Source organism: Protobothrops mucrosquamatus, unplaced genomic scaffold, assembly GCF_001527695.2.
Source record: "Protobothrops mucrosquamatus isolate PMUCROS unplaced genomic scaffold, P.Mucros_1.0 scaffold1196, whole genome shotgun sequence".
Classification (NCBI taxonomy): Eukaryota; Metazoa; Chordata; class Lepidosauria; order Squamata; family Viperidae; genus Protobothrops; species Protobothrops mucrosquamatus.
The window spans coordinates 33,612-45,495 of NW_015387408.1; the positions used below are offsets into that span (position 1 = coordinate 33,612).

An 11,884-nucleotide genomic window follows, 5' to 3' on the forward strand; every position below is an offset into this window, starting at 1 on the left:
AAATAAATAAATAAATAAATAAATGGTTTGAAAGACATTCTCCCCCCATCCAGCCTCTACAGTAACATGTAATCAGAGAAGCTAATGAATAACCGGAGCAATACTTGGGGTGTCTATAAAAGTAGCTTCTGGCTGACCGCACTTGGGGGCATAGGGAAAATATCCAAATGTCTACATATTTTATAGGCAGCAATCATTAAACAATCGATACAACGTATCTGCTAAGGTTCACCAGGCTGACGGGCAAGACCTCAGCAGACGTTTCCTGGCATTCAACCGGCACGGCTTCCCTGAGTGCCCAGACGCGGCACCCAGCAAGGACCCTGGCTGCCTGCGAGGAAGAATCCGCCACCCCAAATAAAGGGGCGCTTTCAGTCCGGGCGCCCTTCGGCCCAGAGCCTGCCCGGCTCTTCTCAGCTAGAGCCTGCCCGGGAGGGCCGCCGCCACGTCGTTACACGACTTCCAAATCTCTCTGCCTCCGAGGCCGGCCCGGGCCAGGCAGCGGGGGGGGGGCAGGGGGAGGGCCGCCGGCCGAGTCACCTGCGCTTCCTTGGTCTGCGACTTGTGGCTCTTGAGGGTCCCCTCGGCGGCGTCGTCGTCCTCCACGGCCGAGCTGGCGTTGAGCGCGGCGATCCGGATCTGCGGAGAGAGAGCAGCGCTCAGCCGCGGAAGCCCCCCTGGAGCCCCTTCGGACCCCCCGCCCTCCCCCCGCCCCCCCCCGCCCCGCGGCCCCGGGAGACACGGACCATGCTGGCCGGAGCCGGGACCCCACAGCCACCGGCGCGCCACCTGGCAGCAAAGCGGCCGCCTATTGGCTGCCGGCTACCCAACCGCAGTGCCAGGGGCGCGGCCGGGCCAAGGGTGGCCCGCCCCTTCCGGTCTCGGCCGCTCTCGCCGCGCCGCTCAGCTGCCCCGCCGCGTTCGGCTCTTCGGAAGGCTTCGGGAACGCCACTCGCGCCGTTGAGTTTGATTTATTGAATGTTATTAATAAAGTTCCTATTTTATTCAAAGCAATGCAAGGGCAGGTATTCCAAATACTCGGAATAGTTTATTATAAAGATAAAAGGCGGAGCGAGGCCCCTCCCCCCGGAGAGGGAGGGCGGGGCGAGAGGGGGTGGGTCCTCCCCCTCCTCCTCCGCCCCCCCTTCCTCCCCACAAGATGCCCTTCGTGGAGCTGGAGACGAACGTGCCGGAGGCGCAGCTGCCCCGCGACCTGCCCGCCCGGCTGAGCGCCGCCGCCGCCGACATCCTGGGCAAGCCGGAGGAGGTGCGCGGGGGCGGGGAGGGGCCGGGAGGGGGGCGGAGGGCTCTCCCCTCTCCCCCCCCCACCCGGCTGACGGCCCGCTTCTCCCCGCAGCGCGTGGCGGCGACGGTGCGGGGCGAGCTGGCGATGGCGATGGGCGGCTCGGCGGCGCCGGGCGCGCTGCTCTCCGTCTGGGCGGTGGGCGCGGTGGGCTCGGCCGAGCAGAACCGGAGGCACAGCGCGCGCTTCGCCGAGTTCCTGGGCCGCGAGCTGGGGCTGGGCGCCGACAGGTGAGGCGGGCGGCGGGCGGCGGCGCGGGCGGCGGGGGTCGGGCGAGGGGCTCCGGCCTGACTCTGCGCTCCCCCCGCAGGATCCTGATCCGCTTCCAGCCGCTGGAGCCCTGGCAGGTGGGCAGGCAGGGGACGGTGCTGACCTTCCTGTGAGAGCCGGCAATAAAGCGCTGCGCCCACCGCGCCTCCGCCTCTTCCTCGGGGCCGCGCCGGGCGGGGAGGTCGCCGAGGCACTCCGCCCACCCGCCGGGCCCTGCCCGACAGCCGCCCTGCCGTCCTTCAGCCTCGGAAAGGACGGAACCCGGGGCCGGGCTGGGGAGGGTCCCCGTCCCTGGGGCTGCTGGGCCCGGCTGGCTTCCCCTGGAAAAGGAGGCCGGGAAGAGGCCGAGGCCTATGCGGCCTCTCGGCTTCCAGAGCCCCGAGAAGGCTGGGGCACCGGGGTCTCAGGGGGACGGGACCCGGTTCATCCGGTGGCAGCCGGCCGGGGTCTGAAAAGAAGGGGATTCCCGGGGGGGGGGAACGGCCTCTGCGCTCCCGCGCTGCCCTTGGCCCCTCCGCGGCCCAGGAGAGACCGAAGTCCCGGAGGGTGCAAAGGCGGGCGGTGGGCCAGGGCCCAGGCGTGCAAAGGGCAGATGCCCCGTTGCGGGTGTGGCCGGGACCCGCCGAGGAGGGGCGCGGGGTCTCCCGCGTGGCCCCTTCCCCTCAGCCTTTGAGGCTCTTCGGCTCTTCCCTCTTGGGACAACTTGGGTTTACCCCAAAGAAGAGGAGAGCGGCCCTTGGATAGTTCATGGGGGAAAGGGCGTGTGTGTCTGTGTGGATCCTCTTTGACAAATCAATTTCATTTATTATGGGTTTTAGCCATCAAAAATCCCTCTGATCCCTTGAAGTCTAAAGTTAGCAGCGGTTATCTTTTCCTCTCTGTAACAGAATGCAAAGAGGGCCCCCAGCTTCTTTGCTTGCCTGTTTTCCAGTTTCAGGAGGAGAGAGAAACTGGGACCGATTACCTGCCCTCATAGCAACCCTGAGCCTAAACTAAACAACATACAATTTAAAAACAACAACAGCAACAACCTGGCTTTGCAGCTCCATTTTCCTCCCTTGCAAGAATTGGCTTTTTCTGTCACTAGTTTCTGCTTTTATAGTTATTGATTCACCAAAGTATTTTTCCTCTTACTTCTGGACTCCTAAGTTTGTTCAAGAACCTTTGGTAAAGGACTTTGAAATTAATTCAGTAATGTCTCTTGGGTTGCACTTGGGTGCTCTAAAAATAACACTAAAAATTTAGTGAGTTAGATCTTCTAACTGCAGAAGCCACTGACTTTTTAGCTTGATAAAAATTTCACCTTTTTCCATCAGTCATACTTGGATTCCTGCTTAATCAGTGAAGTGCCTTTCTATGTCTCTTTCGTAGAGGTAGTTTAAAGGCAAGGAACATCTCCCCCCCCCCAGGACCAGCAACTTCATATTTGATCTATAAGAACTCCAAGCAGAGCGCCATGCAGATGTGGTGGCCTTACTGCTAAATTAAAAATAAACTGAAGAATTTGTTGGCTCTCTGTGACTCCCCTGTTCAGACTCTCTTTTTGATAAGCTGTGCTTCAGCTCTCTAGGCAGAGATCCAAGGGGGATCCTAGCCTAGAGCAGGCCTGAGCTCTGGGCAAAGTTGTGGAAGAAACATCTGTATTGTTTTCATCAGCTTCACCATACCTCCTACGGCCTGTAAAGATCCTTGCTTCGTCTATACCTTCACCTGTATACCTGTTGCCTACCTTGCCCTACCACAGCAGAACAGGAGGTTTAATAGCTTGGATGAATGCATGCTCACTGGGGGGAAGGGGAGATGATGGAAAGTGGGAGAAGCTGCACTGTGGGTGAGATTGGTGGGCAGGGATATTTCAGTGTTTTATAAGGCCACAGATGAGAGGTGGGGGTTGCATTTTTAATTTTCATTTGTTTCCTGCTGTAGACTGGTTGCTAAACCATGCCACCATTTTTCAGAAATCGCAACAATATTTGCCAGGAATCAAGGTTACATCAAACTCCTAGGAGCTTGTGCAGTGGGGGCATAGATTGCCCTCTCCTGTCTTAAAGGTGCAGGTGCATAGTTTGGCATACTTTGAAGTGGGCTAGATTATTCTACATCACATATTTCCTCAAGGGCCTTGCTGGGCTGAGGGGCCATTGCCACCTTAATCTCATTGGATCGCTGCTGCTTGATAGGAAATATCCTTTTATCTAAACAGCTCAGCAGAGATGTGGCCAATCTGATCACACAGAAAATCGGATCCGTTCATTCCCCGTCCCAGCACCAAGCCTTGAAAGCTGCCTTGGGCTCAGGGCCTCTGCACCCCTCCAGATGCCCTCATCCCGAGAGAGAAGGGGGCTCCTTGCCAGCTGACGGAGGCTCTTCTGGAGAGTCTTCCTGGGCCAGTTGATGCAAAAATCTTTTGGAGTTAGAACTTGGGAGCTACTTGTTCCACTGTGATTTTATGTGGTATATATTTAATATCTTATTCATCATTGGATTTTATTCTTTATTATGCTTTTACAATATGCATTTCCTAAAGAATTGTGGACACTGGACAATTGAGAATGAATAATCTGCAGTTCCAACATCTATCGATTGTTGGCAAAAGTGCTTGATTCCTTCTCAACCTATGTTGCAGGCCTCATTCAGAATCTGGGCTTGCACGGGGGGGGGGGGCAGTTGGTCAGAAGCCCCTGATGAAGATGTCAGTATACTTATGCCAAGCGGAATTATTCCAGGGCCACCCCTGGTTGAGGTGAGCCGGCTAAAAGGAAAGGGGCTTGGAGGGGCATTGGAAGGGGGGGCAGGATGCAAGGGGCATTGGAAGGGGGGGGCAGGATGCAAGGAGAGATCGAAGGGAGGGGAAGCCCCACTGATCTATTTCCATGTTTATTTTAGCATCTTCAAGAGCAGGGGCTTCATCTGTGCTTTCAGGGGGGGGTCGATGACGATGCTCTTCAGTTCCTGGGGGTTCAGGATCCGGCTGTGGGCGTCCGTGAAGAGGTCCTTCCCCAGTGTCAGCTCCACCCTTTTGCGCCACTCCTGGAGTTTGGGGCGGCCCTCGAGGATGTCGCAGCCGGCTCCCAAGGGCTGGAGGAGGCACAGTGGTTGGCAGGGCTCTGTTTTGGCAGACCCTGGGGTCTCCTTTCAGAGGGCAGCTGCTAGGGAAGGGGCCTTACTTGCATCAGCTCCACAATGGCCACCAGGTCGGCCAGGGAGATTTCTGGGCCGATGAGGAAGGGCTTGTCCTGCAGGAACTTGTCCTCCAGCTTCTGGATGGCGAGGTTCAGTTCCTCCATTGCTTCATAGAGCTTCTCTGGGGACACTTGATGGCCCACAAAGAGCGGGATCACCACCTGCCCCACAGAGATGTGCAGAAGAGGGGGAGAGTGCCTGGCTTTATTTGGGCAGGCGCCAAGGGAGCTGTGGAGGCCCTGGGCTGGGGCTGGGGAACCCCGAGGAGGCTCTTGCCAGGTTGACTGTTTGGGTCCTTTGTGGTGTCTCCCTTATGTGAGGACAATGCCAGGAGGAGTTGCTGCCAGGAGGAGATGGGCCCTGGCTGACCTGGTCCTTGCATTGGCATGTCTGCATCAAGGTGTGCTTGGGGGGACCCGCAACACCCCCAAATGATCTACTGCTGAGGGTGGCGAAAGGAAGTGGATCACTCTGGAGGCTAGTGGCTTGCTCAGTTGAGGCCAGAGCTGGCACGTTTACCTGGCAGAGTTGGGGGTGGCCTGGACATTACTACCAGCAGCCTCCCTCAAGGGCAGCACAACTTGCTTTATGCCCATGCCATATGGAAGGAATGACTCTGTCCTCTGGAAGAAGCTTCATTATATCCATGAGTTGCCAGCCATCCCCGAACTGGCTGGGGCACGTGGAGGTTGCATCTCCACTGCTACCCTTTGGCTCCCTGTCTTCTCCTATGAGGGGCTGTCCTCCCCCACCCCCCACCCGGTCTCTGCCTCTCACGCCCCTCCAGCGGATTTGGTGGGGAAAGCAGCATCTCCAGGTGCCCCCCTCCTTGAGCCAGGCCTCCCCTTCTCTTGGGACGTTGGAGGCTGTGCAGGGCCAGCATGGGAGGGGGGCTGCACCACCAGTGAGCAGGAGGCCCGATCTTACCTTGAGCCAGAGGATCTTGGATGTGCCGACCCGAATGGTGCTGATCTGCCAGGCTAGGTACTCATCCACACGGGCTCTCTTCTTCATATCGGGTGGGTACCAGTAGCTGGGAGTGTTGTATTTCCGGGTTAGGTAGAGAAGGATGGCTGTGCTGGTGGGCAGAAAACAAAGAGCCAAGGCAGGAAAAAACCTTGCTTTGAGGCACTTAAGAGGTCATCAAGCTATGGCCGCACATGCTGAGCGTGGGATTGAGGGCTTGCTTGGGTGCCAGGCCATTATCCTTGCCACTCCTCTGTGTAAAATTCCATCCATTATATTCAGCCAGACATTTGGACTCTGTTCCTTCTTTGGGACTAGCCCCCTTACAAGCTCGGCCACCGTCCCCTCAGTGGCCTCTGCTGGATTTGGCCTCCAAGAGAAGGAGAGCCATCCCAGAGCGCTTCCAGGCACTGCCCTCTCTCCATTGGGCCGTCTTTGGTTGTTCTCTTTGGGAAGTTGGGTCAGCACAAATTGCCCCAGTGGGAGGCAGTCACACACCCTTCCTCTTTCTTTTGGGTTTCCCCCCCCCCCAAGCATGACTTTGATGCACATACCCCAACCTTGCTAAGGCAAAGCCAAACAGGCTTGACTCGGCTCCCAGCATTTCTGCCTGGTTTGCATGCTCACCCAGATCCGAGCCACGGCTGGCTCTGCTGGAGCGAAGGCCAGACTTCCTACTGCAACAGCTGACCAGGTGCTCAATGGCTGGGACTGCTGCCATGGGCAGGTGTCATCTCCCCTCCCATCATCTCAGCCCCTCCTTGGAATTAGCAGAAGCAGACCAGGATTTCATCCCTTTGGCCTCTTGGTCTAGCTTTTGGTTGGCTGGAACCCGGTTAGCATGCAGCTAGGACTGAAAACTGGGCCTTTGGCTGGGTGTCCAGGAGGCCAGCAGGGAACCCTGAATCAGAGGGAGCCTCTTGTGCTTCTGACTCTCAACCTGCAGGTGCCGCTGTCACCAGCCCAGCTGCAATTGAAAGGAATTTTTTATTCCAGCCAGAGGGTGCAGATCCAGCTGCTTTTCCACTGAGCCAATAATGCTGCTTTGTTCTCCTGGGGATATGAAGGCAACTAGCTTTCAGTTGGTCCAAGTGGGCGCGGCTGCTCTTCCTAGCTCCTAAGGCTTCCCCCCTCCTCATCAGGAGTCCTCACCTCTCTTCTAGGATGAAATCTCCATCCTTCAGGACAGGCACTTTTCTTAGGATGTTCACCTTGTTAAATTCCTCAGTGAAGTGTTGCCCTAACATTGATAAACCACGTCAGCCAAAAAGAAAACTCCACAACCCAAAGTAAAATGGGCTTTCCACACACATCCCTCCGTTTCTTAGCTGAGCTCAGTCCCCAGAACTAACAGCTCACAGCCCGGGTGCCAGGAGAGGGGTGTAGCAGGGGCTCCGGGTGTTTCCCTCCCCAAAGCCTCCAGGCTCTCCAGAGGTGCTGGGGGGACTGTTGGGAGGAAGCCCTTTCTCTGTGGCCTCCACCCTGATATCTGTGCTCAAGAGGACTCTGAAAACACCAGGGCCGAAAGACCTCTGATGGCGCCAAGATCTCAGAGAACTTTCAGGCTGCTCGTCCACCCCTCTGGTGCCTCAGGATGGGGCAGCTGGAATCTGCTCCATGGGGAGGACAGGATGTGGCCTCCCTCAGCGTGGTCAAGGCACAAAGCCTGGTTCCCCCAACTGGGAAGAGGCCTGCAGATGTCCCTCCTGTCCTGCTGGTCACCTCTGAAACTTCCTGGAGGTGGGGAGCCTCCAGAAGATTGGGGAGAAGGAGAGGGGCAGGAGAAAAGGGGGCTACAGGGGAACTCCCCCCCCTCCACCTTTCAGCATGTCAACGGGCTTCATCATGAAAGGGATGTTGTTCTTTTTGGCGAAGATGTAGACTGCCCTGCAAGGCTGGGAAAGCAGGTCCAGGTAGAGCTCCAGCACCATCCTGAGGACCAGCCGCAAGGTGGGCGGCACCAACGGAAACCTCAGGCATCCGATTGGCTGACGGAGCAAGTGGGCCTGTGGCCAATCAGGCCAAGCCTTTGTCTGAGCCACCTGGTGGGCAGCCCTTAAATGGGCCATGGCTGCAGCCGCTCTCGTGGCCGGGGGTGTGAGGGGTTTGGCATCCGTCCTTGTCCAGGGTGGGACGGAGTCCAGTGGATGTGGCAGCAGTGCCCAATTTGGGCCCTTCCGCTGCCAGGGCCACAGCCATGTGTGTGGCACAGGAGAGAAAGCCTGTCACTTTCACCTTCCCACAAGAAGTGGGAAACCGACAATAGAAACGGCGGCTTTACTGAAGCATTTGGGGATCCCGGCTCTCCTAAAGCGAATTCCTCTCCAGCCATCAGTTTAAATCACATTTTCAGTCAACCTGAAAGGTTAGTTTCATAGCTAACCTGAGTGCTATGCTGACCTGTTTTTCTGGGTTCACATAATACACTAAACCAAAACATTTAAATCCAAGTTAACGCTAACCAAGCTTGGCATGCTGTGAAATGAGTTAATTTAACCAATCTGTTAAGTCTGTTCCTCTGCGCTGTGGAAATGAGGCTGTTTTGTCAGTTGGAAGGCCTGCAAAACTCCAATCTTCACGTGTTGCCCCCCCAAAGTGCCATTAAGGGGGTGGGAGCCCATTGGGGGGTGGGAGCCGGCAGCAGCAGTTGGAGCAGGCAGCTGAGTGAAAAGTACTTACGACCATAATTGCGCCCAAAATTTCTGTTGCTAGTTGAGACAGTTAAATGAATTTTGCCCCATTTAATGATTTTACTTGCCAGAGTTGCTAAGTGAATCACTGTTAAAGTAAATAACACGGTCATTAAGTGAATCTGGCTTCCCCACTGACTTTGCTTGTCAGATCGCCAAAGGGGATCCTGTGATACTGTCATAAATACATGCCAGTGACCAGGCACCGATTTTGATCACGTGGCTCTGGGGACGCTGCAGCGGTTGTGTGAAAAATGGCCATAGGTCAGTTTTTTCAGTGATGTTGTAACTGAACGGCCACTAAATGAATTGTTGTAAATTGAGGAATACCCTGTCCCTGTTGGCATCAACCCCCTTTTGCCTCCAAATGCCTTGTAACATCCAACACTGCACGTAACTTCAGGTCAAGTGGAAAAAATGTTACGTGGTTGTTACGTCTGAGTGTTTGTCGTATGGTTGCAGGTCTGCTTGCCTTTGCACTGACTTGCCATGGCTCTTACCACAAAGCTATCCAGGTGCATCTGAAGAGGACATTTCTCATCAGCCAGGCTAAACAGAACTGGGGGCGGAGAGAGACTGGCTCAAGGTCACCCAGCTGGCTTTCCTGCCTAAGCAGGAGCAGAACCTGGGTTTCCCTGCACCCAGTCCAGTGCCTTAACCACTATACCACGCTGCTTCTCCAAGTAGAAATAGGAATTGTTTACTTCGGGACTGCAAAGCTGCTACCAAGCTGGAATTGGCAAGGAAGATGACCTAGCTGAGCAGAGCCTAGACAGGCCCGGGCCTAGGGAGAAGGCATGGGGGGTAGGAGGGCTCCAGGGACAACCATCTTTCCAGGACCCATCGTCTTCGGCATTGAGCATCTCAGGGCAGGAGTAGAGAAAAGAGGGAGGCGGCTTTGGAGCAGGTGATCACAGGAGGCTCCCGGGAAGGAGACCCGGTGGCCCCTGCCCCTTTCTGACTTGGGTGGGGCACAAACCTCACTACCCCAGGAGCCTCTCAGCTCTACCAGCTTCCTTCGTCTGGGCAGAGGAGCGGACTTGCTGCCCTTCTGCCCATTGTTTAGCCATGCGTTTTCCTGGGGGTGGCTAAAGGGGCTCGTGGCGAGGAGTCTGGAGTCTTTGTGGCTCATCCTGGCAGGCAGAGTCTCCAGGGGTCAGGAGAACTCCAGCATAACAGTGGAGCTCTTGCAAAGGCTGTGGGGCGCCTTCTGGAAGCCTGACAGGGCTTTCGCCAGGAGAGCCTCTGGTGGGCACAATTCTAAATGAAAAGTTAACAAGTCCAGAGATGGAGAGGTGACCAGCCATGCTAGCCTCTCTTTTGAAATTCTTTTACTCATCTCAGCATCTTTAACAAAACGGGGGCCAGTTGCTCCTTCAGCTGTGGACTGATCTGGATGGCGCTAAGTTTACTAATGTTCAGGATCAATTCATGTGCTTGCAGGAAGAGCTCCTTCCCAATCACATCTTCCGTCCTTTTACGCCATTCGGCCAGTCTGGGCCTATCCTTGAAAATGTCGCATCCGACGCCCACAGGCTGCAGAAACAGAGAAGGAAATGCAGAGGTTGGCAAATGGCGGCATCAGATCAGCTGGCAGAAGATCAGGGCCCTCCACACAGATGTCCCAGCTGCCTAGCCTAGGCCACCGAGTCTGCTCAGGCTCCACAGGCTGCGGCCCTGCCTCTGGCTCCCCCAGGGTGCCTGCCCCCGCTTCTTGTCCCAGTGGAGCTGATTCTGGGACAGAAGCGCCTCTGGGGTGGCTCTGATGTGGACCTCTCTGCCTGGAGGCTGCTCCTGCTGTCGGGAAGGGAGGGGACACCCTCTGAGGGCAGCTGGTGATGCCCCTTCACAAGTCAAGGAGGGCAACGGGCAGAGGAAGAGGAGAAAGAGCCCCTAGCAAGAAAATGGCCAGAAGAAACCTGGCTAGTCCAGACTAGGATTATAACCCGCTCAGACAAGACCCTTCTGGGGTGTTATGAAGATAAAGGGAGGGAGTGGGAAGCTCATTCAGACTCGCCAAGTTCTGATCCTCTGGCCTTGCAATAAAAGTGGTCTCAACATGCAGGGCTTTGATTTCCTAGTCTGGTCTACCTGGAAGGGCAGGTGATGTGCACCTGGGGAAGCCCCACTGCATCTTTGATAGGGAGGAATCAGATGCGGGGGGGGGAACGAGGGCCCAGCGCTCTCAGGGTCACCTGCATGAGATCCACGATAGCCACCAGGTCCGCAAGAGAGACTTCGCTGCCCACCAGGAAGGGCTTGTCCTGGAGAAACAATCCCTCAAACTGATCCAAGGCTGCGGTCAGCCCGTCCATCACCTCCTGCAGTTTCTCTGGCGGGAGCGGCTGGCCCGTGAAGAGTGGGATCAACACCTGCATCAGAGGGAGGAGACCGGTGATCCCTACCAAAGAGCAGCCCAGGCCCACCTGGGAAGGGGAAGATGGAGATCGGGGTCAGGGCATCAAGGGAAGGATCAGATGGGTCTTCTCACACCTGCTCAGTTCAGAAACCGAGGACCCTTTAATTTCCCCTCAACATGGAGGAGACTGACCAAGCAGAACAGTCCACAGAAACACTAGCAAATTCCTTGTCAGAAACATTTGGAAATGAATCCAAACATACTAAAACTACCCTATTGCAAAGCCCTTCTGTCATTTGGGAGAGAGTCTTCGTGTGGGAGATAATTTCACCTGGAAAAGGGCAGATGCGGGCAACCAAAATGATTGAGGACCTGGGATAAAAAGTAAAACACTGGGACACAAGGAAAAGACTGAATAGTGTGCAGGATTCTAGGAAAGTAACCCTCTTCTCTTTTCCCCCAAAGCCCTGTTTCCGTTCCCTTTTTGCCTGCCCCTTTCCCTCCCCTCTCTTTTCCTTTCCTCCTCTTTTATCTAGTTAGGGTAAAGTGAAGCTCCTGGCCTTCACCTGTCACCTGCCTGGGCATTTGAGGATTTCCCCCCCCCCACTCTCACCCCCAAGGAAAAGGCCTTATACTCCTCCCAGGTGGTTCCATTTTCTGAGCCAGAAATACATGCCTCACTTGCGTTTGCTTTGGCTTAGGAAAGTAAACACCTGTCGCTCCTTCTGTAATCCAATTGTGCCCAAAGTCTATCCAAGAGGTGTATATACCCTCCCTGTGGATTATTTGCTCTTTTAAGCAAGAAAAACCTCATGAGTAAATGAATTGCCTACATTCGGGGCTTCAAATGTTTTTTCCCCCTTAATAGTAGCAAAAGTCAAAGAGCTGGCATTACCTTACAGGATGCAAATTTGATGAAACGGATTAAAGATCAATCTCAAGCTCATATTAAAAGAATTTATAATGTATTGATTGAGTTGGATTCAGAAACAGAATTGGTTAAGGATTGTATGATAAAATGGGCGCAAAATATACAAGAACCAATTTTATTGGACACATGGGAGATAATTTGGGTTAGAAATGTAAAATTTACTCAAACTCAAAATTTAAGGT

The 11,884-nt window shown here is 55.1% G+C and overlaps 4 protein-coding genes across 5 annotated transcripts in view; 1 reads left to right on the plus strand and 3 right to left on the minus strand.

The window, feature by feature from the left end:
• The window catches only part of CABIN1 (calcineurin binding protein 1), a gene marked incomplete at its 3' end in the record, with an annotated part of 34,039 nt that extends 33,290 nt beyond the window's left edge, over nt 1-749 (minus strand). The window contains exons 1-2 of the mRNA XM_015820870.1: nt 741-749; nt 541-639 (exon numbers count right to left, since the gene is read on the minus strand). Coding sequence (XP_015676356.1) covers nt 541-639; nt 741-749 — 108 coding nt within the window. The remainder of the gene's footprint in view (nt 1-540; nt 640-740) is intronic.
• A 410-nt stretch (nt 750-1,159) lies between these two features.
• Nucleotides 1,160-1,703, plus strand: DDT (D-dopachrome tautomerase). The gene is made up of 3 exons (XM_015820876.1): nt 1,160-1,267; nt 1,358-1,533; nt 1,614-1,703. Exons 1-3 carry the CDS (start codon nt 1,160-1,162, stop codon nt 1,684-1,686), a joined length of 357 nt encoding a protein of 118 aa, XP_015676362.1. The 3' UTR covers nt 1,687-1,703.
• Nucleotides 1,704-4,450: 2,747 nt separating this feature from the next.
• Nucleotides 4,451-7,653, minus strand: LOC107291833 (glutathione S-transferase theta-1-like). Its single transcript, XM_015820866.1, has 5 exons — nt 7,542-7,653; nt 6,875-6,962; nt 5,684-5,834; nt 4,741-4,917; nt 4,451-4,651 (listed from the first exon to the last, which is right to left on the minus strand). The coding sequence occupies exons 1-5, from the start codon at nt 7,651-7,653 to the stop codon at nt 4,451-4,453; spliced, it is 729 nt and encodes a 242-aa protein (XP_015676352.1).
• A 2,043-nt stretch (nt 7,654-9,696) lies between these two features.
• Nucleotides 9,697-11,884, minus strand: part of LOC107291832 (glutathione S-transferase theta-1) — a 7,259-nt gene continuing 5,071 nt past the window's right edge. The window contains exons 5-6 of one of the 2 annotated variants that reach the window (XM_015820864.1): nt 10,608-10,838; nt 9,697-9,948 (exon numbers count right to left, since the gene is read on the minus strand). In XM_015820864.1, the coding sequence (XP_015676350.1) occupies nt 9,748-9,948; nt 10,608-10,838 (432 nt within the window). In that variant the 3' untranslated portion in view covers nt 9,697-9,747. The remainder of the gene's footprint in view (nt 9,949-10,607; nt 10,839-11,884) is intronic. The other variant, XM_015820865.1, reaches the window with a different exon arrangement.

What these genes read in the sequence shown, in the direction of transcription:
- LOC107291833 (XM_015820866.1), bottom strand. Translation starts at nt 7,653, where the DNA reads ATGGTGCTGGAGCTCTACCTGGACCTGCTTTCCCAGCCTTGCAGGGCA. An exon ending in GCCCGTTGACATGCTGAAAG is followed by an intron (nt 6,963 to 7,541) that starts GTGGAGGGGGGG and finishes TATCAATGTTAG; the next exon opens with GGCAACACTTCACTGAGGAA. An exon ending in GATTTCATCCTAGAAGAGAG is followed by an intron (nt 5,835 to 6,874) that starts GTGAGGACTCCT and finishes TCTGCCCACCAG; the next exon opens with CACAGCCATCCTTCTCTACC.
- DDT (XM_015820876.1), top strand. Translation starts at nt 1,160, where the DNA reads ATGCCCTTCGTGGAGCTGGAGACGAACGTGCCGGAGGCGCAGCTGCCC. An exon ending in TCCTGGGCAAGCCGGAGGAG is followed by an intron (nt 1,268 to 1,357) that starts GTGCGCGGGGGC and finishes TTCTCCCCGCAG; the next exon opens with CGCGTGGCGGCGACGGTGCG. An exon ending in CTGGGGCTGGGCGCCGACAG is followed by an intron (nt 1,534 to 1,613) that starts GTGAGGCGGGCG and finishes CTCCCCCCGCAG; the next exon opens with GATCCTGATCCGCTTCCAGC.